General features: G+C 43.4%; 1 protein-coding gene across 1 annotated transcript in view; it reads left to right on the top strand.

The window, feature by feature from the left end:
• LOC308243465 (low-density lipoprotein receptor-related protein 2-like) overlaps nt 1–26183 on the top strand; it is a gene marked incomplete at both ends in the record, with an annotated part of 45299 nt that extends 19116 nt beyond the window's left edge. Inside the window, 19 exons of the mRNA XM_080659013.1 lie at nt 3096–3407; nt 4064–4276; nt 5799–5993; nt 7130–7345; nt 8554–8792; nt 9846–9975; nt 10180–10364; nt 11201–11387; nt 11958–12176; nt 12559–12742; nt 15285–15486; nt 15575–15739; nt 15919–16119; nt 16886–17435; nt 19304–19418; nt 20850–21082; nt 23219–23690; nt 25250–25358; nt 26154–26183. Coding sequence (XP_080515139.1) covers nt 3096–3407; nt 4064–4276; nt 5799–5993; nt 7130–7345; nt 8554–8792; nt 9846–9975; nt 10180–10364; nt 11201–11387; nt 11958–12176; nt 12559–12742; nt 15285–15486; nt 15575–15739; nt 15919–16119; nt 16886–17435; nt 19304–19418; nt 20850–21082; nt 23219–23690; nt 25250–25358; nt 26154–26183 — 4157 coding nt within the window. The remainder of the gene's footprint in view (nt 1–3095; nt 3408–4063; nt 4277–5798; nt 5994–7129; nt 7346–8553; nt 8793–9845; nt 9976–10179; nt 10365–11200; nt 11388–11957; nt 12177–12558; nt 12743–15284; nt 15487–15574; nt 15740–15918; nt 16120–16885; nt 17436–19303; nt 19419–20849; nt 21083–23218; nt 23691–25249; nt 25359–26153) is intronic.
• Nucleotides 26184–26585: the final 402 nt, after the last annotated feature.

The raw sequence follows: 26585 nt of genomic DNA, 5'->3' as shown, positions 1-26585 counted from the left end.
ATCTGAATGTGTGTGCTTTTCGTATTCTTTTTTTTTTTTTTCTCTTTGTTCTCTTAAGTACGTAGGATATGCTTTAGTGAAAGAAGTGCTGTATTGAACTGCATGTTACTGTAGAGCAGTAGAGTCTACCCAGAATCCTGTGGGCAGCACAGTGCTGGCACTTAGGAGTTCTAGTACCTGACCCCGAAAACTTTCAGGAGAAACTGATATCGACAGTGGTGGGTGACACAGCTGATGGCTATTCGGAAACTCCTATCATGAATCACTTCTTACTTCATTTAAATGCTACCTTCCCTCAGCTGATTAGTCTTTGCTAACTGGTTTCTGTGTTGCAATTACTAAATCAAGGAATTGTAAGAGGCTAACAATTTCATTTGAGCTTCCTCTAGTGTTGAATATTCAGTCTCTGTGGTAGGCAGATGTGAAATCATATATATATATCCTAGAGGCCTGGTGCATGAAATTCGTGCATGGGTGGGGTCCCTAGGCCTGGCCAGTGATCAGAGCTGATCAGGGCCGGCTGGCTGGGGGGAGGGACGGGGAGAGGGGCCGTGGGAGGTTTGCTGGCCACGGGTAGGGACTGCAGGAGGTTGGCTGGCCAGGGGAGATTGGCTGTGGGAGTGCACTGACCAGCAGGGGGCAGCTCCTGTGTTGAGTGCATGTCACAGCGACCAGTCGTTCCAGTCATTCCGGTCATTCTGGTCACTTAGGCTTTTATATATACAGATGTCTCTGCCCCAAGTTTCTGGAACAGAGCTCCTAAGACCTTTAATTCCTTGAGTGATAGGAGCATCTGACACAGAGCTCCCAAATCCCTTGGAATTTGCTGGGCAATAGCATCTTTTGTTATAAGGAGGCAATTTTTGGTGGCTCCTGGATGAGGGTTGGTCATCACAAAGAACAAGCCATGATTAGAAGCTTGGAACTTTCAGCCCCACTCCTCATTCTCAGGAGAGGGAGCAGGGCTAGAAATGGAGTTAATAATCAATCACACAAATGTAATGAAGACTCCATAAAAATCCCCAAAGTATGGGGTTCAAAGAGCTTCTGAACTGAGCACCTTTATGGGCTATGAGGGTGGCACACCCCAGCGCCCTGGGGACAGATATTCCTGAGCTTGGCCTCTGCACGTTCCTGTATATCCCTTCATGTAGCTGATCATGTGTATCCTTTATATAATAAACCAGCAAATGTCAGTGTTTTTCTGAGTTCTCTGAGCCACTGTATCAAATTATTGAATCCCAGAGGAGTCTGTGGGAATCCTGATTTACAGCCAGTCAGTCAGAGTACACGTGACTACCTGAGACTTGTGAGTGGCCTCTGAAATGGGAGAAGTCTTGTGGGACTGAGTCCTTCACCTGTGGGATCTGATGCTACTCCAGAGAGATGCTGTCAGAACTGAATTGAATTGTGGGGCACCCAGCTGGTGTTGCAGAATCGCATGGTGTGGGGGAATAATCACACATGCATGGTGCCAGAAGAATTGTGGGAGAGTAAGAGACACACAGTGGTGAACAGCTTGACAAAGCCAGGCAGGCCTCTTATAGGTGGTATTCAGCACAACCCCTGCTGTCTAGGCCTGCTTACAGATCTCAGGGCCTCCTTACAACCCACAGAGCATCAGCTTTCAGCATCTCCTTACATCAAAGTGTACTGACATCCATGTTGTGTTAATCTCATCCTCATATTGAACATTGAGGCTGGAAAATACTGGTGAAATTCCTAATAAATGGGAGGGCTTCAAAATTCTGTTTTAGACCAGGGTGCATGTCTTTAAGACCTGTGTAGAATTGCTCAAAGAACATTCTGTGACTGACACTGGATTTTCAAACTTGAACCTGAGTGGAACCGAGGTTAAATCTAATTCCACAGAGAGGACATGTTCTCTGCAGATGGCAGAGCCCAACAAAGAAGAGAAAAGCTGCACAGAGTGTGGCCAGTCTGTTCTTACTAATGTGCCAACCTTAAGTCAAGTCTTTCCTGGGCAAGAGTGACTTGTGGAATACGGGGAGAATTCAGAAGCACAATTCTAGGCAAACATGAGGGACAATAAAGGCATGCTCTCATGCTAACACCAGGAAGCAGAAGAACTTACAGCACATTATGGCCTGTGTGCACTGGCTTCTCTATCACCCATGCCCCGCTACCTTGCCTATTTGTCAACTTCCTGGTAGTTAACATTTGAATTCTTAATAAACACCCAGGGTGTGCTGGGATATATTTAACAACTAGCTGTTATGAGTTTGTGCAAGCTAGTCCCAGCACACTGTTCTAAAAATAATGGACATTATTCTAAGTTTTTCATATGTCTTAACTCTAATCCTCCTAACAGCTTTATGAGAGAAGCATTATTGCTATCATACATTTGTGGAAACTGAGGCACAAAAATTAACTGATGCCTTATTTTGGAACAGTGTTTCAAACAAGACAGTCTAACTTGCTGGCCTCATATTAAACTTAACCTTTATGCTATCCTGCATCCCACAGTGGTGATATCTAGCTTAGACCCTATTGTACAGCTAGCTACATTGGGCAGGATAGGAGTTGGGGAGTGCTTGTAGATTAGTGCTTAACTCTGTTAGTCACACCTAAAAAGCGACACTTCATAACTTTTATAAACTTGGCCCTTATATGATCTGTGCCTTCTAGTTGTAGATCTCCTTGCTCTCTATCTCTTGTACTGATGTTGTGGTGTCACGTTAGCTCAATTTCTACATTCCTATAGCAATTTCAGTCCTAGTCACTTGTCATGTAACTTATTGCTTTTCATAATTAACCTTTGAAGAAGAATGAATGTGAATGTGAAGTTGCAGTTCTGCATTCAAATGCAAGCCTTATCACTTAGATATCTAACTTATAAAATGCAATGAGCATCTTACCATGCCAGGTGGGTGTAGGATTAAATGAGCTCAGATGACAGACATGGTGCTGGAACCAGAGTAGGCATGATGGGAAGTAATCATGCAAACAAGGTGTGAGGCTTGTTAGAGAATGGTCTTTGCACCTTCCAATGATCTCCCTTCTATCCTTGACCCAAAACTTAAGAAAGGGCAGTTGAGTGCCCTTTTTAACTGGACTTATTTTCCTCCTCACAGTCTGTTCAGCAAATGTGGACATATCAACTGGGAACTTGTTCTGGCTGCCCTGTGACAGAAGTGTTATTCAGAAGACTAGAATTACTGGCCCAGACACACAGACTCTCTACAGAACGAGCAGCATTATACTCCATCTTCTTCTTGATTGGCCAAGGAGGGTGCTCTACTGGGTAGAAAGTGGGAAACACTTGCAAAGTATGACCCTTGATGGCAAAAACAGACAGGAAGTCTGGAGAGGCACCTGGATGGCGGACACTCAAATGACCTTAGACCTCGGCTCATCCAGCATCCTCTGGACCACCAAAGGGCGAGGTAAGCTCCACACAACCAGTGCAGTTGGAAGAAGCTGGATGGGATGAGTGAGAACTTGCTTTTAGTAGAATTATTCCAGTTATTCTTAGAACTAGGTAAATTATAAGCTCAAATTCTGATTTTCATAGTCAAAGGTTGGATACGAGTCATTTACATCAACCTCAGTTCTCATCTATAAGTCTAGACTTACCATTAAAAAAAAGAAAACTCCATAAATAACATACTTAATAGCTTTTTGCAGTTTTCAAAAGTTGTTTCTATCTCTATAAGAAGAATTAATGGAACCAAACTTCCATTGCAAATGAAATACAGGTGCTTCAGTTATAATTTGATAACAGGTACAAGTTACACCATGTAGCCAAATTTAATAGTCTTCCCACTGAAAAGCCATCTGCGAGGCCTGGCAGCTGCGTGCTGATGACCCGTGTTTTAGTGCATACATGGAAGAAGGTAAATGTGCCCACATGGCAGACCTATGCTGCTCTCTCTCCTGGAGTTTTAAACACTTTTTTGGACCATCTTTAACTATAAACCAACAAAACTTAATAGGAAGAATCTGTGCTTATTTTCAATTTTGGGTCACCGAACCTCAATCAAATCATGCCCCACAGGTTATTTGTTCTATATCAGCTTGTAAGAACTCGTCTCTTCCCTAGGGTTGCAAAGTCTAAGTCTCCTAAAAAATAGAACATATACTTTGAACAAGACCTGGAGTGACAGCATTATTGCTGCCCATGAGCCTTACCTGGTGACGATGAATGGAACAGCTCTTGTGCTCTGGAACAGGAAGACGCTGGAGCCCTTCTCCATGTCCAAAGAGCCATACGTAAAGAAAATAATCATCCTGGCAGAGAACCAGGAGGTTCCAGGTGAGTTTTCCTGTTCTATGAGATCCACTTTATCTGACTCTTCTCAGAGTCTTGTGCTTTTTTAAAATGTATGTTTATTGATTTCAGAGAGGAAGGTAGAGGGAGAGAGAGAGAAATATCAATGATGAGAGGAAATCATTGATAGGCTGCCTCCTGCATACCCCCTACTGGGAATCGAGCTCACAACCTGGGCATGTGCCCTGCCCCGGAATCGAACTGTGACCTCCTGGTTCATAAGTCAATGCTCAACTACAGAACCATGCCGGCCAGGCCAGAGTGTTTTTATAGGATAAAATCCTGGGCATCTTTAAGTTTGTATGGCTGTTGTCCCAACCCCCAATTCAGCAGGCCTTCTCCTTAACTTGTCCATGTCCCAGGAGAGTAAGGACCTAAGATGGTTCTCAAAGTTGCTAAATGACACAGTCCTGGACAATACTTGGAGAAGTCTGCACACCACAGCCCCTTCTGAGAATCATCTTGCACATTAGCATATTAGAGCTCTTAGTCTGGCAGTAAAGACAGCCATTGAATTTGCTCTAAAGCAGTTTCCCAAACTGATTTTACTAAGGAACCCCCTCTCTTTATAGTGGTAACATCTTGTGGAGAATCCATGCGAAGCTGCCCTGGGGCTGTGGATACCAACAAAAGCAGCACTCTCTTTCTGTGGAAGCTGCACCTAGTCATTCAGGGTGACCTGCGTAAGGCTGAGTCACCTTTTTATCTTCATGTAAGCCTTGGACACAGAATCCAAAAGTCTGATCTTGGATCTTGAGGCAGAAGAAGAAATCCTATCACAGGAGTCTGGGGGCCCTGTTGACAGAGCAGCTAGAAGTCCGAAGGAAGAGTAGAAATGAAAAGGGACAGAAGCATTTCCCTTTCGTGTATCCAATCCACAAGGTCTATCATATCCCTCTTTTGTCTAAACTATTTTACTTTTTGATTCGTTGGTTGGTTTAACCTGATCTTAATAAGAAGCATTAGGCACATGAACATATTTCTGAGGTGGTAAAGTGTGTCAATGAACAGTTAACTTTTTGGTAACAAATCAAATTTTAGTCTACTGTAAAATCTGTTGGGTTGCTGTGATAGGTGCTGAAGAGTATGAATTGGTAATTTTGCATAGTGTAACTTACACATCTGAACGAGTGTCCACATTATACTGGCTCCTGTCCTAGACCACAGATGGTATAGCAGGGAACCAAACAGAACAAGTCCCCATCATAGAACTTACTTTATTTTTTGTTCCCAGAATATAGCATTAGGTGGTGAAAAAAAAATTAAGGTTAAAGTTAATAGACCTGAAAGTGGAAAACAATAGGTCCAAATTCAAAGCTAATAGATGATGGGTGAATGTCCCACACTTAATCTAAAGATCTAGGCTCGGTTTCACTTTTCTTCCTATGAGGTAGGAAGATATAGCTAACCAGCCTGACTTGGTTTTCTGGAGGAGGGGAACAGCAGAAGCCCATCTCCATTGCTAAAACCTAATAGACTGACTTGCTGAAGCAACTGCTTATTCTAGATCCCGGGGTTGAAGGAGCAGCCACAATTACCCCTCCTACTCTTCCTTCACCACGCCCTCTACTTTGCACCCGATCTTCTGTTCCCTGTCGGAACGGGAAGGAATGCATTTCTCAGGAGTACCTCTGCGATGGTGAGCGTGACTGTCAGGATGGCTCCGATGAAGAGAACTGTTCCCACTTGTGCAACAGACCAGGTCTGTCATCATCTCCTCTTATCAGTGTTTCGTTGCAGGTACACTAAGCAAAACTATGGTATGAATTGCCAGGCTGTTTATTATAATCACAAGGGACCCAGGGCATGAATTCGTGCACCTTGAAAGGAACCGCGAGGCTGCCGAGGGAACAGGGGCAGGTCTCTGCCCATCCTCCACGCCCCTGCCTGGTCCCTCCCGCCACAGCCACCAGTCCCCTCTCTGCCAACAGCCCCGCTCCCACTGCTGCCAGCCCCGCTTGCATTCACTGGTGGAACAATTGGGGCTGGTGCCAGCGGCAGCAGCTGCCCTGATCACCCCTCAGGAGCAGGGGGAGGTAGAGAAGCCCTGAGGGGCCATCAGGGCAGGCAGCGGCAGCTCACACCCACTGATGGCGCCAAGCAATCAGGATCGGCGCCGGGAGCCAGCAGCAGGTGCAAGCGGGTGCAAGCAGGGCCAGTGCCGACAGCAGGTGTGAGCACTGGGCAGGACCACCACGTGCGGGAGCAAAGAATTTTCAATAACCACCAGAGGCTCGCCCTGATGACAGGGACCAGTGCCTCACCTTGGTCTGGTGCCCCTACTCACCTGCTTCACCATCCCACTGCAGCTGATGCCGCCATGTTCCGCATGCACCCCCTGGTGGTCAGTGCATGTCATAGCGACTGATTATTTGGTTGTTTGGTTGTTCCGCCATTCGGTCTATTTGCATATTAGGGTTTTATGTATATATAGATACTTGCTAGATAAATTATCATAGATAAAAATCATAGTCTGTTTGAATACTGATTCTGTGAGCTTCCATTGCTTCTTTGCTTCCTCCAACTTGCTCGAGTGTTCCAATATTTGCCTTAATATAGGTTGAGCTACAGTGCCCTAAATGGACCACTTGGTAGTGTTCTAACAAGTTATTAAAATCATGAAACAAATATGAGGCCATATTTAAGCAGCCCAGGCTGGCTTGCTAACTTAATTGACCAGAGCACTTTATTAAAGTTTGCTTATGGATCACCTGAGGCATAGAGTTCAAGTAAGATGCAGTCTATTTACCCTTCAAACTCCAGAATGAGGGTGAGTTCGTCTAATTTTGAACCTTCAGTTTGTCTGAATGGTGCTAGCTCTCGACCCTTTCCATGAAGGGGTATTCCAGTGTCTGGACGGAAGCAAGTGCCTTGAGGAGAAGTACCACTGCGACGGGGCTCAGCAGTGCTCGGATGGGTCTGACGAGCTGGACTGCTGGAAGCCCACTGAAGACTGCTCTGTGCGTTGTGACAACAAGACCCGCTGTGTCCCTAAGAGCTGGCTGTGTGATGGCAACGCAGACTGTTCTGACAAAGAAGATGAACAAGGATGTAGTAAGTTCCAGGAAACTTTCTTGGAGTATTTTAAGCTACATTTCAGTTGATTCTCCTTATTCCTGATAGTTAGGCTCTATAAAGTTGCTGTGGACACTGAATTAGTGGATATGGAATCATTGCTCTCAGAAAAAAATAGAGAGGGCAGTTTCTACAAGTCTCCAGTCACATGTTGGTCAACCAATCAATATACAACCTTGTTTTACATGTTTCTGTTTAAAGGCAACTTTATATACATTGTTGGCTCATTAATATTGAAGTCACAGCCATCAGCACTGTATCTCATGCTTGGGCAAAGCTCATCTAACACATAATTTCTCCATAAGGCACACCAAGACTGACTTCTTGCACTTAGGAACACTAGACTGCACTTCAGCTCTTTGCTGGGGGCCATTATCACCAAAATCAGAGAAAAATCACCAAAAAGTCTAAAAATGTGAAAATCACGACCCTAAAGAGACTGCAAATAGCACACTTATGCACGGTATGAGAAATGAAACCAGAAGATAGAGCGTTGCTTTCCTCCACCTCAGCTGGAATGCATATGTCAGACAAGTCAATTTTTTTTGCCGTTTTGCTGTATCTCAGCAAATGACCGTGAGAGTGTGGCAGTACTGCTTTTGGGGGGTCACAGGTAAATTTAAGGAAGGAGGTAAATGTGCAAACACTGAATCCACAGGTAATAAAGATCGATTGTAGTTACTACACGGTTACCAGGCTAAGAAGAAAGTTTCTGAGAGGAACCTTGAAGGTCATGCTATAACTTCCTCTTTCCATGACAAGATTTCCATTAATGGAAATCCAGTCTACTACCAAAATAAAGTATTATTTCTTGTTGCAATAAAATCACCCTCCCTGAAGATTTTAACTTTGGTCCTACATCTTCCCCTGGAATGGGCCATCTCATTTGCTCCCCTCATTTGTATGAATACACAATTTTTATATTTATTCTTCTTAATGACATGTTTCAAAAGCCTTAATCACATGTTGGATTAGGGTAGAAGAGAGAATGTACAGAGTGGGTAATATAAGATGATATATTTGGATGTGGAGGCAGCTGGGTACCTAGAGGATTTGACTGCATCTGGGCTTATAAGAACATAAGGAGGAAAGAGACACAGGAAGGAAGTAGGAAGACATCCAAGGTATAATTTACTTTTACACTTCTACATCTTGTTGAGTTCTTACCTAAAGCTTTTGTTTTTCAGTTCATGAAAAATGTAGCATATCTGAATTTAGATGCAAGAATGGCCAATGCATATCTTACTCTCTGCACTGTGATGGGAACCGAGACTGCCTGGACCGCTCGGATGAAGAGGGCTGTCCTGTTGCCTGGCCCCAGCAGTGCCCCTCGGGGGAGGTGAAGTGCCCAAGGAGTGGAGAATGTGTGCTGACAGAGTGGATATGTGACCACGACTTAGACTGCAAAGATGGAAGCGATGAGAAGGTAGTCGCTCTTCTTCCAGAAAGACAAAATAGACTTCTCATCACAACAGGAACACTGACTTCCCTGTAGGAAACTTGGGAAAACACAAGAACAGAGAGGTCCACCATGATTACTAGCCAGAAAGCCACTTGTAGCTACACCAAAGTGTCCAAAGTGTTAACATCTCCTGTTGAAAGTCCAATTTCCAAGAGGCTTTTTATTATAGGTTTGCAAGTGTTAGGTCTTGGTGTCCTACTCAGAGGTGCGCTCTGAAGCTCTGCTCAGTGGTCACGATGGAGCAACTAAAGCTCCTACTCTGTGCATGAAGCAGCCTGGGCTTGACTCCTGTAGCTTGCACTTGACCTTCAGAAAGTACTTACTCCCTCATGTTGTATTTCCTCATCAGTAAAATGGGTATAAGATATGCCTTGTAGTGTCCGAAGGGTTGAGTGTGGATCTGGGGTATAGTAGGGTCACGGATGTCCCTCCCTTCCTCTTGCACATCCTGCCCCAGCCCTGAGTATCCAAGTCAATCGGGTGCAAAACAGCGATCAGCGAGCTGGGGTGTGCGTTAGGCATGGAGGGAGGAATCCCGGAGGAGAGCTTCTAGAGCGGACTCTTTTGCTTATGCCTCTTGGATGAAGACTTTCTAATTTGACAAAACAGACATTTCTTCCCGCTTCCCACTCGTAGTTGTGAGCTCCTCGCCTAAACTCCAGCCGGAGTTTCTCCTAATCCGTGTCACCGAGTGTGTAGGCTCTGCCCAGCCTTGTTGCAGAAGGGTCTGCAGGGGTGGGCAAACTTTTTGACTCGAGGGCCACAATGGGTTCTTAAACTGGACCGGAGGGCCAGAACAAAAGCATGGATGGAGTGTTTGTGTGAACTAATATAAATTCAAAGTAAAGGAGCGGAGGGGAGAGCAAGAGAACCGGATAGAACAGCCGGATCCAGCCCGCGGGCCGTAGTTTGCCCACAGCTGGTGAGGATTGTCTCCTAAACTCAGGCGTCTTCTTCTGAGAACCCCTCCCCGGGTGCTGATTGCCAGTGTCACTGCATCCCCCTCTGTCTCCACAGAACTGTCGCCCCGAGGAGCTGCGGTGCAGCTCCAGGCAGTGGTCCTGTGCCAGTGCAGACCAGTGTGTGCCGGACTCCTGGCGCTGCGACGGGCAGCGTGACTGCAGGGATGGCAGTGACGAGGCTGCGTGTAAGTGCGGGGCTGCCACCAAAGGGCGGGGCAGATGGCAGCTGCTGGTGCTGGTGTGCGAAAGCAGCTCATCTAGCCCCTGCTGCAGGACCTGAAACCCTTCCTTCCCCAGAATGGAGGCCTCCTGCGCACAGGGAAGCGGGGCCAGGGGAGGGGTGGGTGTTTGTGGGTTTGACCATGACGGCAGGGCATCATTCTCTGCAGGCGCCTCCGAGAAGTGCGGGATTTCTGAGTTCCAGTGCCGCTCCTCTGCCTGCCTCAACCTCAGCCTGGTGTGTGATGGGAAGGAGGACTGTGCCGACGGCTCGGACGAAGGTGGACAGTGCTCGGCGTCAGCATGCGGCCAAGCACAGTGTTCCCACACCTGCTACCCGTCCCCCCGAGGCCCTGTGAGTGCACCAGTTATGTTCCCAGAAGCTCCAAACCTGGTCTAGGGAAGGCCGTCCCTGACTGCTCCGTAAGCTCGCAGTCTTAGTGGCAGAGCTGTGCTGACCCATCCACCCGTGTCCCTGTGCCTGAGCTATTCTGGGCTCCTGGTGAGTCCTGTCTCCTTCCTTTCCTGTCTGGTGATTTCTGCAACCCTACCAGCCATTCCTCCCCAAACTCTACCACCACGGTCCTTCCCACCCCAGCTGTGAGCTGGGGGCCACACTTAGGGCTAAGCAAGACGTTTTTGTGGTTGTCCCAAGAGCCAAGTAACCATCCCTCATGCTGCAGCTGGGGAAAGGGAGTACCTACCCATACAGAAGTCCTTTCCATGTGAGTCAGATGGAATGTGACCTGCCCTCAAGTTAAGAACTGCCTATGCTCTCGTCTAGTATTATTAGTTGGCTGAACATAGTGACCTTGATTCTGATGGGCAAGTAGAAGAAAGCTGAGTTCTCATGCCTGGTCATGGTAGCACCTCTATTGGGAGACAGCCAGTTCAGTTAGTTCTGCATGCCTCTTCACTTTCTGATTGTGCTGGGGGTCTAGGTGTCCTGTGCTGAACTTGGACACCTTGTTAGCTCAGGACCCATAGCAGTGGCAAGGTTGTGAGGTGTGTGGCAGGGCTGATAGGAAGAAGAGAGTGACTGTATTCAAAATAAAGTTGGTCCTAAGAACTATTTGAGTTGCTGACATTGAATGTATTTCCATGTGCTTTTTATAGCAAGATTGAAGCCTTTTTTAAATCAATGTTGTACTGTCTTCGGAAAGTCTTAATGCTTTCATCAACCTCTTTCAGATATGTGCTTGTGAGCAAGGCTTCGAGCTGAAGAGCAGTGGCGGAAGCTGTGAGGATGTGGATGAGTGCCGGAGGTTGGGTGGTCGGCCTTGCAGTCAGACCTGTATCAATACTGAGGGCTCCTACCGCTGTACCTGTCATCCTGGCTACTTGCTGGAGCCTGATGGCCACACCTGTAAAGCAACAGGTTAACTGGAGCTGGGAGTATCTCCTAGGCTGGGTCACAAGCTTCAAGGTCCTAAATCTTCCAGGAATACCAATACAAATCTCCTTCTCAGGTCTCAAATGCTCCTGGTAGCTTTGTCTGCCTTTAGAGCAAGATTAGCATAATCTCAAAACACTCTTTTTTAAAACTCATATTTCAGACTGAATTTGAGTTTGAAAGAGTCTACTAAAAAGGCATTATTATAACAAAACCATAACTGTGGCCTTGTACCCATGGGTCAGCCTTACCTGAAGCTAGAATAAGTGTCTGAAGTCCTAACAAACACTTTACTGCCCATCTACCCCCAAATATTTAGTTAGAAATGTGTTTTTCAACTTAAGCTAACCATGCCTTTATTCTAAGTATCTTCAAATGTGGGTATCAGCTTAACGATTACATCAAGGGAAAAGCTACTTAGATACCAGATAGCTGGTATCCCAACCCTGGTGATGAGAAGGCAAAGGCTACTTTGTCCTCTGATTCCTTAACCAGTGCTGGGGTTTACTGTTCCAACTCCTTAAAACCATACTTAAAGCAGTTCTTATTCAACAGGTACTGAACCGATCCTGCTTGTGGCCATTCAGTGTAACCTACTTCTCTATGGATTAAGGAGCTTGAAAGAAGATATTCTGGCAGCTACAGACAAGAACCTGGTTATTTTCTCTATTGACTATGACTTACTGGATCAGAAAGTCTTCTGGACAGAGCTTGGTGCAGAAAGTATTAAGTGGATAAGCATGGATGCAAAGAAGAAAGGGACTGTAGTAAAAGGTATATTCCTTGCCCTTACTACATACACATGGCATGGAAAACAAAATGAGCGGCCATTAACATTCTAAACATTGGCTTAATTATATCTCCTCAATTAAAAAGGGTCAAGGCTTGCTAGTTGGTTGAAATGGAAAGATGCATTGTCATCTCAGTAGACAGGGGAGTAAGCCACACTATCAGCCAGTGACCAATCTGAGCAATGGTCATCTTCCTCTACAAATAGTACTCTGGAGCATTTTAAAGAAGACTGCTTTGATGGAAATGCATATGCCAGTTGAAAAACGAATTAACATGGCATGCTAGTCTGATGCCTATGAGCTGAAAGCTAGTAAGAGCTATAATTTAACCTAAGTATACATGTTGAATGGTTTCCTCTCTTCAGGAATAAAGTCAGACTATATGGTGGTCGATTGGATTGGGAGGAATCTCTACTGGACAGATGGTACAGCTGGCCAGATTTTGGCAATTCAGTTGACTGCTGTGTGGCGAGGGAAACCTGAATACACGATTGTCCTGGATGATAACTTAAATCAGCCACGGTCTTTGGCTTTAGATCCCTTAAACGGGTAAGTCCAGGCATAACAGTGTCTGGTCAAGTTCTTTAAGTGTGTTATTCCTCCTTAGTTCTTCTTTGGTGGTGTTCACTCATCACAGAACAAGTGAATTGAAGAAACCTTATCTGACTTTATATTCTACTAGTAGCCCTGCACACAAATCTGTGTGCCAGTAGCTCTCTGTGGGGCCTGGCTGCTCCGCGTCCACTGCCCAGAAGCTCTCCGTGGCCCAGAGGCCCATCCGTGGCCGGGGTGGAATGCATGCCTCATTGCCGCGGTGATGAAGCAAGCATTCTGCCAGGCTGCTCACACTGCCCTCTCTCAGTGGCCGCCCACCTGGAACTGGGTGACTCCGGCGGGGCTGAGAGGACGGGTCACTGCCAACTTGTAGCTATGGGTGCTGCCATCTTTGTGACAGAGTGACAGTTAATTTGCATATTGCCCTTTTATTAGATACGATGGTGATTTAGATCAACCACACACATAGTAATTTTTAAAGCTTCTGGAGAGAGACCTTTATCTCAGTAAAGTGAGCTGTAAGTTGCTCACTTGGTAGCCCATCTATACTTTCTTTTGCCAAAATAAGTAAATATACTTCTGAGTAGAGAATTTTTATGGCTATAAAATTGCAGGGGGAGGGAGAATGGAACTAGAGGTAGTATTTAATTTACAATAATGTGCTTGGGGTTGGGGCAGGATAATTGTGTCTTGGAATTAAACGTGGGTTCATCATCTAGTGTCCTTTCTCCAGGAACTTAGAGACATTTCCTGCTTGGCAGAGCCAAGCCCTCATTGGGATGGCCATCTATACTAATAAAAGGGTAATATGTTAATTAGACTGGATCAACTGGACATTTTCCGGATGTCCGACTTCCTTCCAGACAAAGCCACGGTGGCAGGGGCCAAAGCAGAGGCAATTAGGGGTGAGATCAGGCTGGCAGGAACAAGCAGTTAGGAGTGAGATCAGACTGGCAGGGGAGGGCAGTTGGGGGTGATCAGGCAGGCAGGCAGAGGTGGTTAGGGGCAATCAGGCAGACAGGCGAGTGGTTAGGAGCCAGCGGTCCCAGATTGTGAGAGGGATGTCCGACTGCCAGCAGGATCAGGCCTAAACCGGCAGTCGGACATCCCCCGAGGGATCCCAGATTGGAGAGGGTACAGGCTGTGCTGAGGGACACTGCCCCCCATGCACAAATTTCATGTACTGGGCCTCTAGTGTGTGTGTGTATATATATATATATATATATATGTATATATATATATATATATATATATATATATATATATATATATATATATATATATATGATTAATATGCAAAGTGTCCCCTTGGGAGTTCGACTGGAGACCGGAAGTTCGATTGCTTGCTATGATGTGCACTGACCACCAGGGAGCAATGCAGAATGAAGGAATGCCCCAGCTGGCAGCTGGCAGCCAGGGAAGGAAGGCCCCAGCTGTCAGCCGGAAGGCCCTGATCGGCCCTGATCACTGGCCAGGCCTAGGGACCCTACCCATGCATGGATTTTGTGCATTGGGCCTCTAACATGGCATGCCAGTTATTATATATATACTAGTATATAATGAAAAGTAGCCTGGCTGGTGTGGCTCAGTGTTTGAGTGTTGATCTATGAACCAAGAGATCACAGTTCAGTTCCCTGTCAGGACATATGCCCAGATTGCAGGCTTGATCACCAGTAGGGGACATGCAGGAGGCAGCCAATCAATAATTATCTCTCATCATTGATGTTTCTTTTTTGTTTTGTTTTGTTAATCCTTCCCCGAGGATATTTTTCCATTGATTTTTAGAGAGTGGAAAGGAGGGAGACAGAGAGAGAGAAACATTGATGTGAGAGAGACACATCAATTGATTGCCACATGAAGCCTCACCATGGCTGGGGATCGAGCCCGCAATGGAGGTACATGCTCTTGACCAGAATCGAACTCAGGATCCTGATGCTCTATCAACTGAGCCAAACCAGCTAGGGCTCATCATTGATTTTTCTCTCCTCCTCTCCCTTCCTCTCTGAAGTCAATAAAAATATATTTAAAAAAATAAAAATAAAAAATAAGACAGACTAAAACTCAGGATTCAAAAGGAACCCAGATTGGGTATCCTTCCTGTTTTTCTCACCTTTTCAATATCTTCAACTAGGAATCTGTTAATATGGTCCTCAGCAAAATGAAGGTAGTTTTGATGCAGTTAATGGCTTGTGGCTAAGAATAAGGTCTGCAGCACATGTCTGCCCATGGACTAGCATACTTTCCAGCCCACAAAAGGTTGTCAGGTTTCCTGAATATTTTTCCATGGCTTGGGGACTAACGTATTCCTAGCCTTCTTACTCAACTATCATGATATTTTTCCCACAAATGATGACTAAACAATCACCATAAAATATCAAGAAAACCTTTTACTACTTTACAATTTTGCTTAAGGAATAGACCAAGTTTATATTTGAAGAAAAATTAATTGGGCTTCAAATCACTGTTTTAAGGGATGAATTGATGTTATTTTCTCCGAGGTAATACTTTATCCCAAAGCTGACTTTTATTCACATAGGTTAATGTACTGGTCTGAAATTGGAGGAGAACCTCACATAGAACAAGCTGGAATGGATGGTAGCAGGAGAAAAGTACTCATCAATAAAGGTCTTGGCTGGCCAACTAGCATAGTTCTTGACCAGTTGAGTTGGAAGATATTCTGGTCTGATGACAAATTTCACTGTATTGGCTCTGCCAATCTAGATGGCACTGGGATTAGCGTAAGTGTTGTTTTGGTACTAGACTTGTGTGAAATGTCATGTGCCTTGTGTAAAACTCATCCCAGAAACCTCACCTTCCCTATTTTAGATGTTGCAGCTAACACAGATCAAGAGCCCCTTTTCAGTCGCTGTATTGGAGGACGAAGTCTTCTGGTCTGAAACAAAGACAAGAACAGTACAGCGCATGAAGAAGATGACAGGCAAGAACAGGGCTGTCCTCATCAAGCGTATTGAACAGCCTTATGGACTCAAGGTCTATAATGTACTCTTCAAAGTATCCCCCTCATTCTCCCTGAAAAGGCTACATATGTGAACTGCCCAAAGTACAAAATGGAGTGACATCCATCTCTAATGATTAAAAAGGAAGATTTAATCACCTGCTATTTTCAAGGGTTCAATAATGTGTAGTGACATCTAGCTGTTTTCTTCCAGATAATGCATGAAGTCCTACAGCCCAGGTCTTCTAATCCTTGTCTGGACACTGGATGTTCTCACTTGTGCCTTCTGAGCCCACGATCCAAAGGAAGCTGTCATTGCCCGGTTGGACTCCTGCTTGCAGATGATGGCATCAACTGTGTTCCTGTCAAGGAGTCTGCCTTTCTGTTCCTTGTGCTGCCCACAGTTATCATACAGGTACTGTCCACAGGTGTCCTCATGTGTCTGTGCTTGGGCTACATTCTGTTTCAGACTGAGGAATCTGAATTTTTCATGTAGTGTTATAAATAGTAGGGGCTCTTTTCCTTGGAATATTCTTCACACATGACTTAAATTTTAGTATTCACTGTGTGCTGGGAGCTATCATGACCAAAATAAAGTAGCTATGAAATAAGAACAAGTTCTACTTAAAATCCTTTAGGAAATGCTTAGTACATCAGAACACAGTGAGATTAGTTTAATTTAGTTTTACAATTTTGTTAAGTTGTCCAAGCACCTGGATAATGAATGATGCAGATTCCAAATACAAATAGCTTGGCTCCATTCTAGCCTGGAGGTGGGGGCAAATACATTTTGTGAGGGAACCTTTCTTAAACCATAGGGTGGTAAAAGGTAGTGACAAGCCAGTCATCTCTAACTTCTAATATCTAGAGGACTTGGCATTTAAAAAACAAAACAAAAATTTTGGGGTGGAAGATAGATTTTAGCTCCCTTAAGATCTTAATAGTCAAAGCTCACTTAAAGGGGAGGGCCTTTAACAGAGGAGTAAATCTTTAAAACACCCAAATTCAAGGAATTTAAAGTGTTTGAAGCTCCAGGAAATAACTGCTGTCTGCTTTTAGAAAATAGAATATTTGAAAATATGAATTTAAGTATTTAATATGAATTTAACATTAATACAAAATCAAGGTATCGGATTAACTAGACTCAATTGGTACCATTCACTTAACTTTTTCCCCCATAGATTTATCTGAAAAATCTAGGAGTTTTATTAGGACAAGCAACTTTACCAGAACATAGGGTACTTCCCTTTACCAATATGAACCAGCTGGCATCAGTGGACTACCTTGTCCAGGAAAAGACACTCTACCTTTCAGAGTTGGATAATGGTGATATCAGGCTACTGAGGCTCAAAGAATCTGGAAAGCTTTCTTGGAGGAAAATCTTATCTGTGAAGGGGACAGTAATCGACCTTGCTGTGGACTGGTTGAGTGGAAACATATATTGGATTGACAGTGAAAACCCGCATATCAATGTAGCTTCATCCAAAGGCCAATATTCCACTGTCTTGTTCAGCGACAATCTGTCCCACCCAACCTGTGTTGCGCTCCATCCACCCACTGCAATCATGTGTTTTGTGGACCTGGGTTCCCAGGATGGTGGTGGACGTGGTTCCAGCATCGACTGTGCCTCCATGGATGGCATCAGGAGGAAGGTGCTGTGGCAGAAATCCCAGGTCCCAGTGGGCCTGACCTTTTCAGATTCAGGGACCCGAGTATACTGGGCTGATACTGGTAAGTAATGATTACCTCCACCCTAAATGGGAGTCTGAGGGACCTTGGCCAGAGTAAAGTAGAAATGTTCAGTTTTCTGGTCTTCAGGCATAATAACTTCAAATAGTTTTTAGGTCTGAGTTTATATTTTCTGTACCACTTTCTAAACAAATACAATCATTCCCCATCCTGAGTTGCATATGACAGCCCATAGTCATGCAATAGGCCCTTTTGAAGGCATAAAATCGAGAACTTAAAAAATATGCATGAGAGCGGAAACCGGTTTGGCTCAGTGGATAGAGCGTCGGCCTGTGGACTGAAGGGTCCTGGGTTCGATTCCGGTCAAGGGCATGTACCTTGGTTGCGGGCACATCCCCAGTGGGAGGTGTGCAGGAGGCAGCTGATCGATGTTTCTCTCTCATCGATGTTTCTAGCTCTCTATCCCTCTCCCTTCCTCTCTGTAAAATATCAATAAAATATATTTAAAAAAAATATGCATGAGCAAATATTTGTGTATCATTGTTAAGAGTAGAATGAATGAATGAAGAATTGGCCTTCAGAGAATGGATGAAGATAGTCTCCTCCTGGAGAGGAGGCAAGACAAGATGTAAAGAGTTGAAGGAGAGAGCACAGCTGTTTGGGCTAAATAAAATAAATCAAACCTCTCTTTCTAGGGAGAGGACTCATAGAAAGTATTCAACAAGATGGCTCTAGATACAGAATAGACCGCAGAGGAATTCAGGGCCTTAACCTCTTTACATATGGCCAAAACATGATGTTCTGGACAACAATTGATGATGGTAGGTCTTAATTCTGTATCTGATTGTCTTTGTGATCTGAATTTACTCCTGGATATCTAAAGAGAATCTGCTACTGCTTAGGACTGATCTCTGCTGGTGTCCTTCTTTTGGAAGAATAGCCAAACAACATAACATGAATGCCTAACAGTGATTCTGTGACTTGAGGGAGCTTTAACTTTTTTTGGTTATTCTTTGTGTAGTCCAGTTCTGCCTGAGATTTCTGGCATTTATATGAGGCTCTCTGCTTTGGAAGCCACCTGTTATGGTAGAGAGAGAACTGGACCAGAAAATGGAACTAGGTTGTATAACTGCTCCGTCAGTTAGTAGCTAGTAACTGTAACACCTTACCTGTAAAATGAAGATAGTACCTGTTTCAGTTGACTAAATACACATGAAAATACTAGGTGAGATATAGAACATCTTACATTTGCAAGGTATTTCTAGTATATTCAGAGAAATTGTCGTAAATCATAGTGCTCTAATATATTGCTTCTGGCTGGAATCTAGGTTTGCTAAAACTGGAAAATGCACAGTTTATGTGTTTAAAATAAATGTGTCTCTTTATATTTTCCAATTCTGGTCCATTGACCAGTTGGGCTAGCCAAATCAGAATTTAAAAGACAAATTGTCAGATCCTACCCCAGAGATGTTAATTTATTAGGTATGTGAGAAGACCTTGCCATCTATTTTAAGATTCCCCTGGTGACTCTTGTTTCAGAGAAGCCATTTTCAGAAATGTTCTAGAACAATGATTAAAATCATTATCCATCAATTGTATGGGCTGCATCTAAGTGTCATATATCCTAATTTCCTGTCTTTAGATATCTGGGCATATATGAATGTTCTCAACATAGCTTATTAATACCTGATTTTATTTTGGAGAAAGGCATAGAATGTTTTTTATTTATCTGAAGTTTCTTCCCAGAAACATGATTTAGAAAAATACATACCTCTTCTGTAAAGCTGTTGTTACTCAACTGGAGTTTATGCAAACAAGTGACAGTTTTCACATTGAGCAATATTCTATGCCCAGAAAGTTGTCTTAAAATTTTACTTTTGTTAAGGATTGTTCACTGGCTTTTGTTTCAGCCCAAATCACTAAAGTTTGGTACAGCAAGGCAGAACTTGCAGAAAACCGGTGGTTCCAAGTAGACCTGAAGATTGTGGATTTAAAAATTTACAGTAAACTTTCTCAACAGGGTAAGTGACTCTGCAATGATTACAACAGCACTGAAGTCTACTGAATTTCCCCATGGAGGGGATGCTCCCTCTGACATTATCACCTTGAAATATCTTTGAATTTTTCATTAAAATATTTCTCTGGCAAATTCCTATAGATCTACATAATTCTCTTTATGCAGTTATATACTGTCTGGTTATGGTGTATAACTAGTTCTATTATTTATCTAGGAGACATAGTATTGAACTGGAGCTTGATACACTTGGGTTCTATTTTCAGTTCAATTATTGTAGATTAATGACAACTATGATATAACTATGATATAATAAAAATAACCATTTTAGCTTTAAAGTAGCTTATTCCATTCATTGTCACTTGTATCTACTTGTGATGTCAACTAATCCTTGAAATATGAACTGGAGGTGGTGCTCAGATGTTTTTCTCCCTCTTTCTTATGGACAGAAATGGAGTGCCTACCTGAATTTTTGGGAAGGATGATGATGGGCTTAGTTGAAGTAGTGAGCGAAGTGATCTGTTCCTAGTGGAGATTAACCCCAATCAAATAGTTCAACATACCTATCATTACCGTGGATGATTGATATACATATTAGTCTTAAGAGAATGCTGCCCCACTGCTTTGTTTTCTAAAGCTAACCTTTCTAGCTGCTATTAGTCATGCTTAAACTCTAAAGTCTTGGCTTTGCAGGATGAACCTTTTAGAATTCTTCAGTGTGATAAATGGCCACATCATAAAAGTGATGATAATCTGTTGTTTAATTCTGAGAACCAGAAGGAGGGTCTCTTTCACCCTTAAAGTAGGTTTTATCTATACTACATGCATACCTATTCCACAATTCCTGGAATATCTTAAAAGGTAAAACCTCACAACTAGATATAAGATATAAGCTTTGAAGAATTATGGGAAGCTATAAATGGCTGACTTAATCAGACTCCTCTCTCTCTCTCTCTCTCTCTCTCTCTCTCTCTCTCTCTCTCCCTCCCCCCCCTCCCCCCCAATTCCCCCACACCCTCTAGCAACCACCAATCTGTTCTCTATTTTTCTTAGAGGGATCATAGAAACCATAGTCCCCATATTTTCATCTAAAGAGGGCTTTACTTGTAAGACCCTTCTAGCTCTGATGCTGGGTGCTTGGAGTGAGGGAAGAAGAGAAGTCACAATGGGGTTTTGAATGAATCAGAGTTTACCTCAATTTTTCTTAAGCCCATTCGTTGTCTGAACTCGTAGGTTTCTAGAGCCATTCTTATCCATGAAGAAGAATCACCAATCACTTGGCACCTAGTTGACTAAAAGAAATTAAATTGATGAGATGTCTCCTGTGGGGAAAATATCTGGATATATCTGGATCCTATAACTCTGATAGTCTATTTGCAGAAGATCCTTCTGGAAAAAAATCTAAATCAGTATATTTTGTGGGGTTGGGGACCCACAGGTAGTAACAGCTGCTCAAAAGACAATGGAGGATGTAGCCACATTTGTTTACCAAACCCTGAAGGACAGACTTGTAAATGTTCCAGTGGCTACTATTTGACTGACACAAACAGATGTATTGAAGCTGTCCGATGCTCTGCGCTATTACAAGCCTGTAAGGATGGTCAAAAATGCATTTCCATGGATCAAGTGTGTGATGGTCATGCTGACTGTCTGGATGCATCTGACGAAATGGGCTGTGAGTAGCTCCTATTCATCACCATGACTGGCTTACTTTTAGTAATATCTAATTCCTCAATATTCCTTAGGCTTTTATTCTCTAAACTAGATGCCCGATGCATGAAGATTAGTGCAAGAATAGGCCTTCCTTCCCCTGGCTGCTGGCACGCCTTTCTGCCTTCACTCTGGCCCGGAGCTGCCTTTCTGCCTTCCCAGAGCGGCTGGGGTGGTGTGGAATGCCTGCGTTGTTGCCATGGTGATGATGCAAGTGTCCCGTCCCTCCCCTGGCCGCTCAGTGCCTGCGTATGCAAATTAAATCACTAGCTTTTTTGGGTTAATTTGCATACTCACTCCTGATTGGCTGGTGGGCATCAAGAAGGTACGGTCAATTTGCATCTTTCTCTTTTATTAGTGTAGATTATTACCGCATTATCACTGTACACTCTTTAAACTGAACAAGAGGATACTTCCGATGTGGCAATTGGATATAGATTTGAACCCCTTGTGAAAAGCTGATGTGCCTCTGTACTGATTTTAGAACAGGTAATGTGATAGTGAGCCCCGAAGGACTAGACAGTTTGTATGTTACCTGAAAGAACACTCATTTAACCTAGATTTGACTCAGTACATTTTTGATCAATCACTTGGTAAGCATAGCCCAGGTGAAGTTGGTTAGGCAAACTATTTGTCTTGTCTTGTTTCCCCCTTTTTGTGGAAATAGCACTTTCTACCTCACAGAGGTGTTAAGGAATACAAGAGAATGTGTATAAAGCTGCCATACCAGCACTTTAATGATGACCGTAAATGGCTGTTATAGAAATACTGTGCTAAATAGTGCCTTCATGGAACAGCATTTTCATGGCCAGTCATCTGAGCAGCTATATCTAATTCTGCTTGTAACCGCCATCCTCCAATTCTGGAGCTCCAGCTCCAGTGATATCCAAGTCCTATAAGCTACAGAACTGAAGAGGCAGTGGGCTTGGTACTGAGACTGATCATAACTAGTAAGAAAAAATATTTGGAAAATGAATCTTACAGGGAACAGTTCTCATTACTTCTCAATTTAAATTCTCATCTTCTAAAACCCGACTGGCTGGAAGACAAATTATCACCCCTTATCACTTCCTTTAACTAGGAAAGACAATGGATTTTCCGAGAGTGGATTCTATGGTCTTGCCAATGAGGGTGGTTTTGCTGAAAGCCCTGTGTAGGTGGTGACTCTGGGTAAGGAGTGTCAATGAGTGAGACGTTTATCACCCTCATCACCTGGTTTTAAAGCTAAACCAGAAATCTAACATACCTTCCCTTGCTCTCCCATCCCTGGTGACCTGGGCCCAAGAGTTAACTCTGCTCCTTAATAATGATTTCACTCTGACTTTTGCATAAGTTATTTTGGAGGGGGTGGTACTGGGTGCATAAAGTTAGATTGGCTTCCTCTGCATATACCTTACCATGAGGGACCCTAAACTGTCCAGGAGTGGAAACACTCTTGTGAACCAGCTTAAGAAAGAGGCAAGAATAATTTCATTGCTAATATTTACTTTGGTCTTTAGTGTTCACATGAGGAATAACACTTGTGCCAACAATGACAGAGAATATAGAGAAGTGCCTTAAACACAAACTTAACTTCAGATTTCTCTATGGTTAGAAGCACCCTGTTGCCTACTGCCTGCCTAATGCGTGCCCCTCCTACCACAAATCTCGTTCAATACTTGCAACGTGCAGATCTTGCTAAAACCTATAGTTTACTTGAACTCAAAAAGTTTTAAATACTTATATACTTACATTTTAAAGAAAAATCTTTCTAGCCTATACATTTACTATTCAGATCTACCACACTAATCCTTATAGAATAAAGCATAGTAATTGATGGAATCTACCTTGGCTAACCTGTACATACCATCATCCAAAAGTAGATGGATATGCTCAATAGACTGTTCCGGAAACCAAACATTTTAAGTGCTGTAAGATATGCAGGTTTTCAATATAAATTTTAATAGATTTTTTTTATTTGGCCCAAAGTAATAGTAGTGATTTATGATTTTATAAATTCAACTGTAACTGGTTTAGTCCTTTAGAATTCTTGTTCTTCTGAAATATTTCTTAACAGACAAATATGTGAATAGACCTATACTCCCACCTACTGTTTTTGTAGGTACCTATCCAGATAAAACCCATTCAACACTCGGAAAGCTAGAGGCTGGGAAAAGGGTGACTCCTACAGCTACCCAACCTCTCCAGGCTACCAAGCCCACCAACGCCAGAAATCTGGGTCTGGAAGGGACGAATTATCCTGTCAGAAAAACACCGATCCCCTCGATTCCTGATAGAAAAAGCAAGACCTCAGAAACCAACGAAAGAGGGAAGCTTGTTCAGCCCACGGACTCACAGGGGGCAAAACATCTGCCCTGTAGCAGCGATTTCTGTCATGGGAGGGGACTCTGCACAGTGGAAGGAGAGCTGAGAAGATGCAGCTGTCCCGTGGAATACGGTGGAGACTTCTGTGAAGAAGCAGCGCATGGACCTGGCCTGGGCTACATCGCCCTCAGGTTAACTATCACCTTGTCAGTTGTTCTGGCAGCTCTGGGAGCATTTGTGTATTTCAGGAAAGAGCGTGAACTAAAAAGGTGAGCAGCTCTAATGTCCTGATGGGAGAGTTTTATTCCAAAGAAGTCGCTTCTAAAATAAGATTAATGGGGTTGGAGGTAGGAGTCCACTCTAGACATTTGTCCTCTGAGAAAGGCTTGAGGTGGTGAAGCAGCCTCCCCTGTTAGATGACCTGAAAAAATATAATAATTGGGACCATCTTTTTGAGTGATTTCTGGGGCAGATAAATCTGCCTCAACAGTTGTCAGTGGCACAATCTCAGGGATGAAGTGAAGAGATTCCCGCCCGCCCCCCGCCCCTCCCAATGAGGCAGAGCTGGTGCCAATGATTGTTCAGAGGAAGAATTTGTTAGGAGAGGTGTATTAGTTTGCTCGGGCTGCTATAACAAATACCACAGAGTGGGGTATTAAACAACAGAAATGTATTTTCTCACAGTTTTGGAGGCTGGAAGTCTGGAATCAATGTATCAGTGGGGTTGGTTTCTTCTGAGGCTGAGGGTTGGTTTCTCTTTGAATTGTAGATGCAGGCTGCTCTGTGTCTTCCGTGGTCTTTCCTCTGTGCATGTCTGTGTCCTGATCTCCTCTTCTTGGACACCAGTTATATTAGATTAGGGCCCAAACTAATGACCTCCTTTTAACATAATTACTTCTTTAAAGACTCTCTTTGCAAATATGACTACATTCTAAGGTAATGGAGTTTATGACTTTGCCATTTGAATTTGGAAGAGACACCGCTCATCCCATAACAGGAGGTGAAATAAAGAAACTCAGGAAAGATTTAAAGCAAAAACATTGTTTTGTCAAAGAGCTAGAGAATCACTGGATTAAAGAAACAAACAAGAATAACAAAAATCATGATTTAAATGGACACAGACACTGGGGCGGTGGGGGCTTGCCCGGGGGTGGGAATGGCTGGGGGTGGGGAGGGGTCAATGGGGGTAAAAGAAGACATATGTAAAACTTCAGACAATAAAAAAAATCACGATTTAGAGTAGGAATGATGGTAAAATAAGCTTCAGAGTAGGGAGCTATAGTAACTGAAGAAACTGATTAGATAAGTAGACATTAAACAGCCTATGTAACAAGAAATATAGAGATGACAAAAGTTGTAATAGTTACATCTCTGTCCAGCCTTCACGTTACAGACTGAAGAAAAGGCCAGGAGAAGCGATTTGCTTTTGCCCAAGGTAGCACTGGTTCGTGAATAGCTAAGTGGTTACTATTAAGATGACGGAGATGCTACCCTTGGGGTCTGACTGTCACCACATTAACTTGCCGCTGTGTCCTGGTGCCACTTACCTGTCCTTGGATTCAGTACCCATTGACTCCCTTTGCCTCGTTCCCCTCAGTGGAGATGATGTATCATTTCAGAAGTTAAATGGATGCCTACTAACAAATAATAATTGACTCAAGAGTTGCCCATTCCAGGTTGTTTGTGTTGCTAAAGAGACCATTAAAACTGCATAATTCCTTAAAACATAACCTTGACTAGGGCACAAGTTGGCCCTTTCTAAACATTTTCCCATTCCAGCTACTACCCCAAGGAACAACTCTTTTGACTTTGTTTCTTTGATGTCTAGAAATAGTACAGCCTCAGCAAGAAATTTGGCCAGCCGTGAAGAACATGACCAAGAAGAAGAGAATCTAATGAGCAGTGAGACTTTTGTCAATGAAGCCTATGATGAACAGGTATGCATGGAAGTGTCTTTGCGGAAAACAGATTCTTGGGAGATAGTTACAGAATGACCCTTCTGAAGATCCTAGGTGGGTGAAAGGAGGCAGTGTCAACTAGAGAAGGATGCGATTATGTATATCAAATGAATGGTCAGGAATTCTTTTGTCTTTAGACTCTGTTTAATCTTTACTTATTCAAACCGGAGTGAAACATGCATGAAATAGTAATCAAGAAATTCAGCTTTTGCCCTAGCCAGTTTGACTCAATGATTAGAGTGTGGGCCAGTGGACCGAAGGATCACAAGTTTGATTCCCAGTCAAGGGCACATACCTCAGTTGTAGACTTGATCCCTGGGCCTGGTCAGAGCATGTGTAGGAGGAAACTAATCGATGTATCTCTCTCACATCAATGCCTCTCTCTCTCTCTCTCTCTCTCTCTTTCTCTCTCTCTTTCCTTCTCTTCCTCCTCCTCCTCTTCTCTCCCTTCCCACTCTTTCTAAAAAAAAAAAAAAAAATCAATGGGAAAATATCCTCAGGTAAGGATTTAAAAAATAATAATAATTAAATAAATAAATTGTGTTTTAAAAAATTAAAAAGAAAAAGAACTTCAGCTTTTGGTGGACTTCCACAAGGAGTTCAGTCCTGTTGTGGGGTGGGCTGTGGGACGTTATCAGTGTTAGTTGGAATTACTCCTGAAATTTATACCTCCCTGTGACTTCTTCCAACTTCTGTATAGCTCAACCATCTCTTTGTTTTTGCTTTGCTTTAATATAATGCATATTCTCTAACTTGAACTTTCTTTTCTTACAGGAATTGTTGACCTCTTTGCAAACTGATTAATCTGATTTTTTTAAAAAAAGGAGCAGAAACATCTCAATAAAAACTGTTTATACATTTCATTGTGTACTGTTTTAACTTCTAGAACAGTTTGAGGCCAATGGTAACTCCTTGTTAAAATAACTTTTTCTTTCTTTTTTTTTAAAGGGCAGGAGGAGACTTTGAGAGGTGATGAATTATGTTGATTATCTTTTATTTTTAATACATTTTTATTGATTTGAGAGAAGAAGGGAGAGGGGGAGAAAGAGAAACATCAGTGATGAGAGAGAATCATTGATCAGCTGCCTCCTGCACCTTTTGGGGATTGAGCCTGCAACCCGGGCATATGCCCTTGACTCAAGAGTTGCCCATGAATCGAAGCCAGGACCCTTCAGTCCGCAGGCAGATACTCTATCCACTAAGCCA

This window comes from Plecotus auritus, assembly GCF_963455305.1.
Source record: "Plecotus auritus genome assembly, chromosome: 3".
NCBI classification, from domain to species: Eukaryota; Metazoa; Chordata; class Mammalia; order Chiroptera; family Vespertilionidae; genus Plecotus; species Plecotus auritus.
The sequence above is the reverse complement of the archived record's forward strand: the minus strand, read 5'-3'. Positions and strand labels throughout refer to the sequence as shown.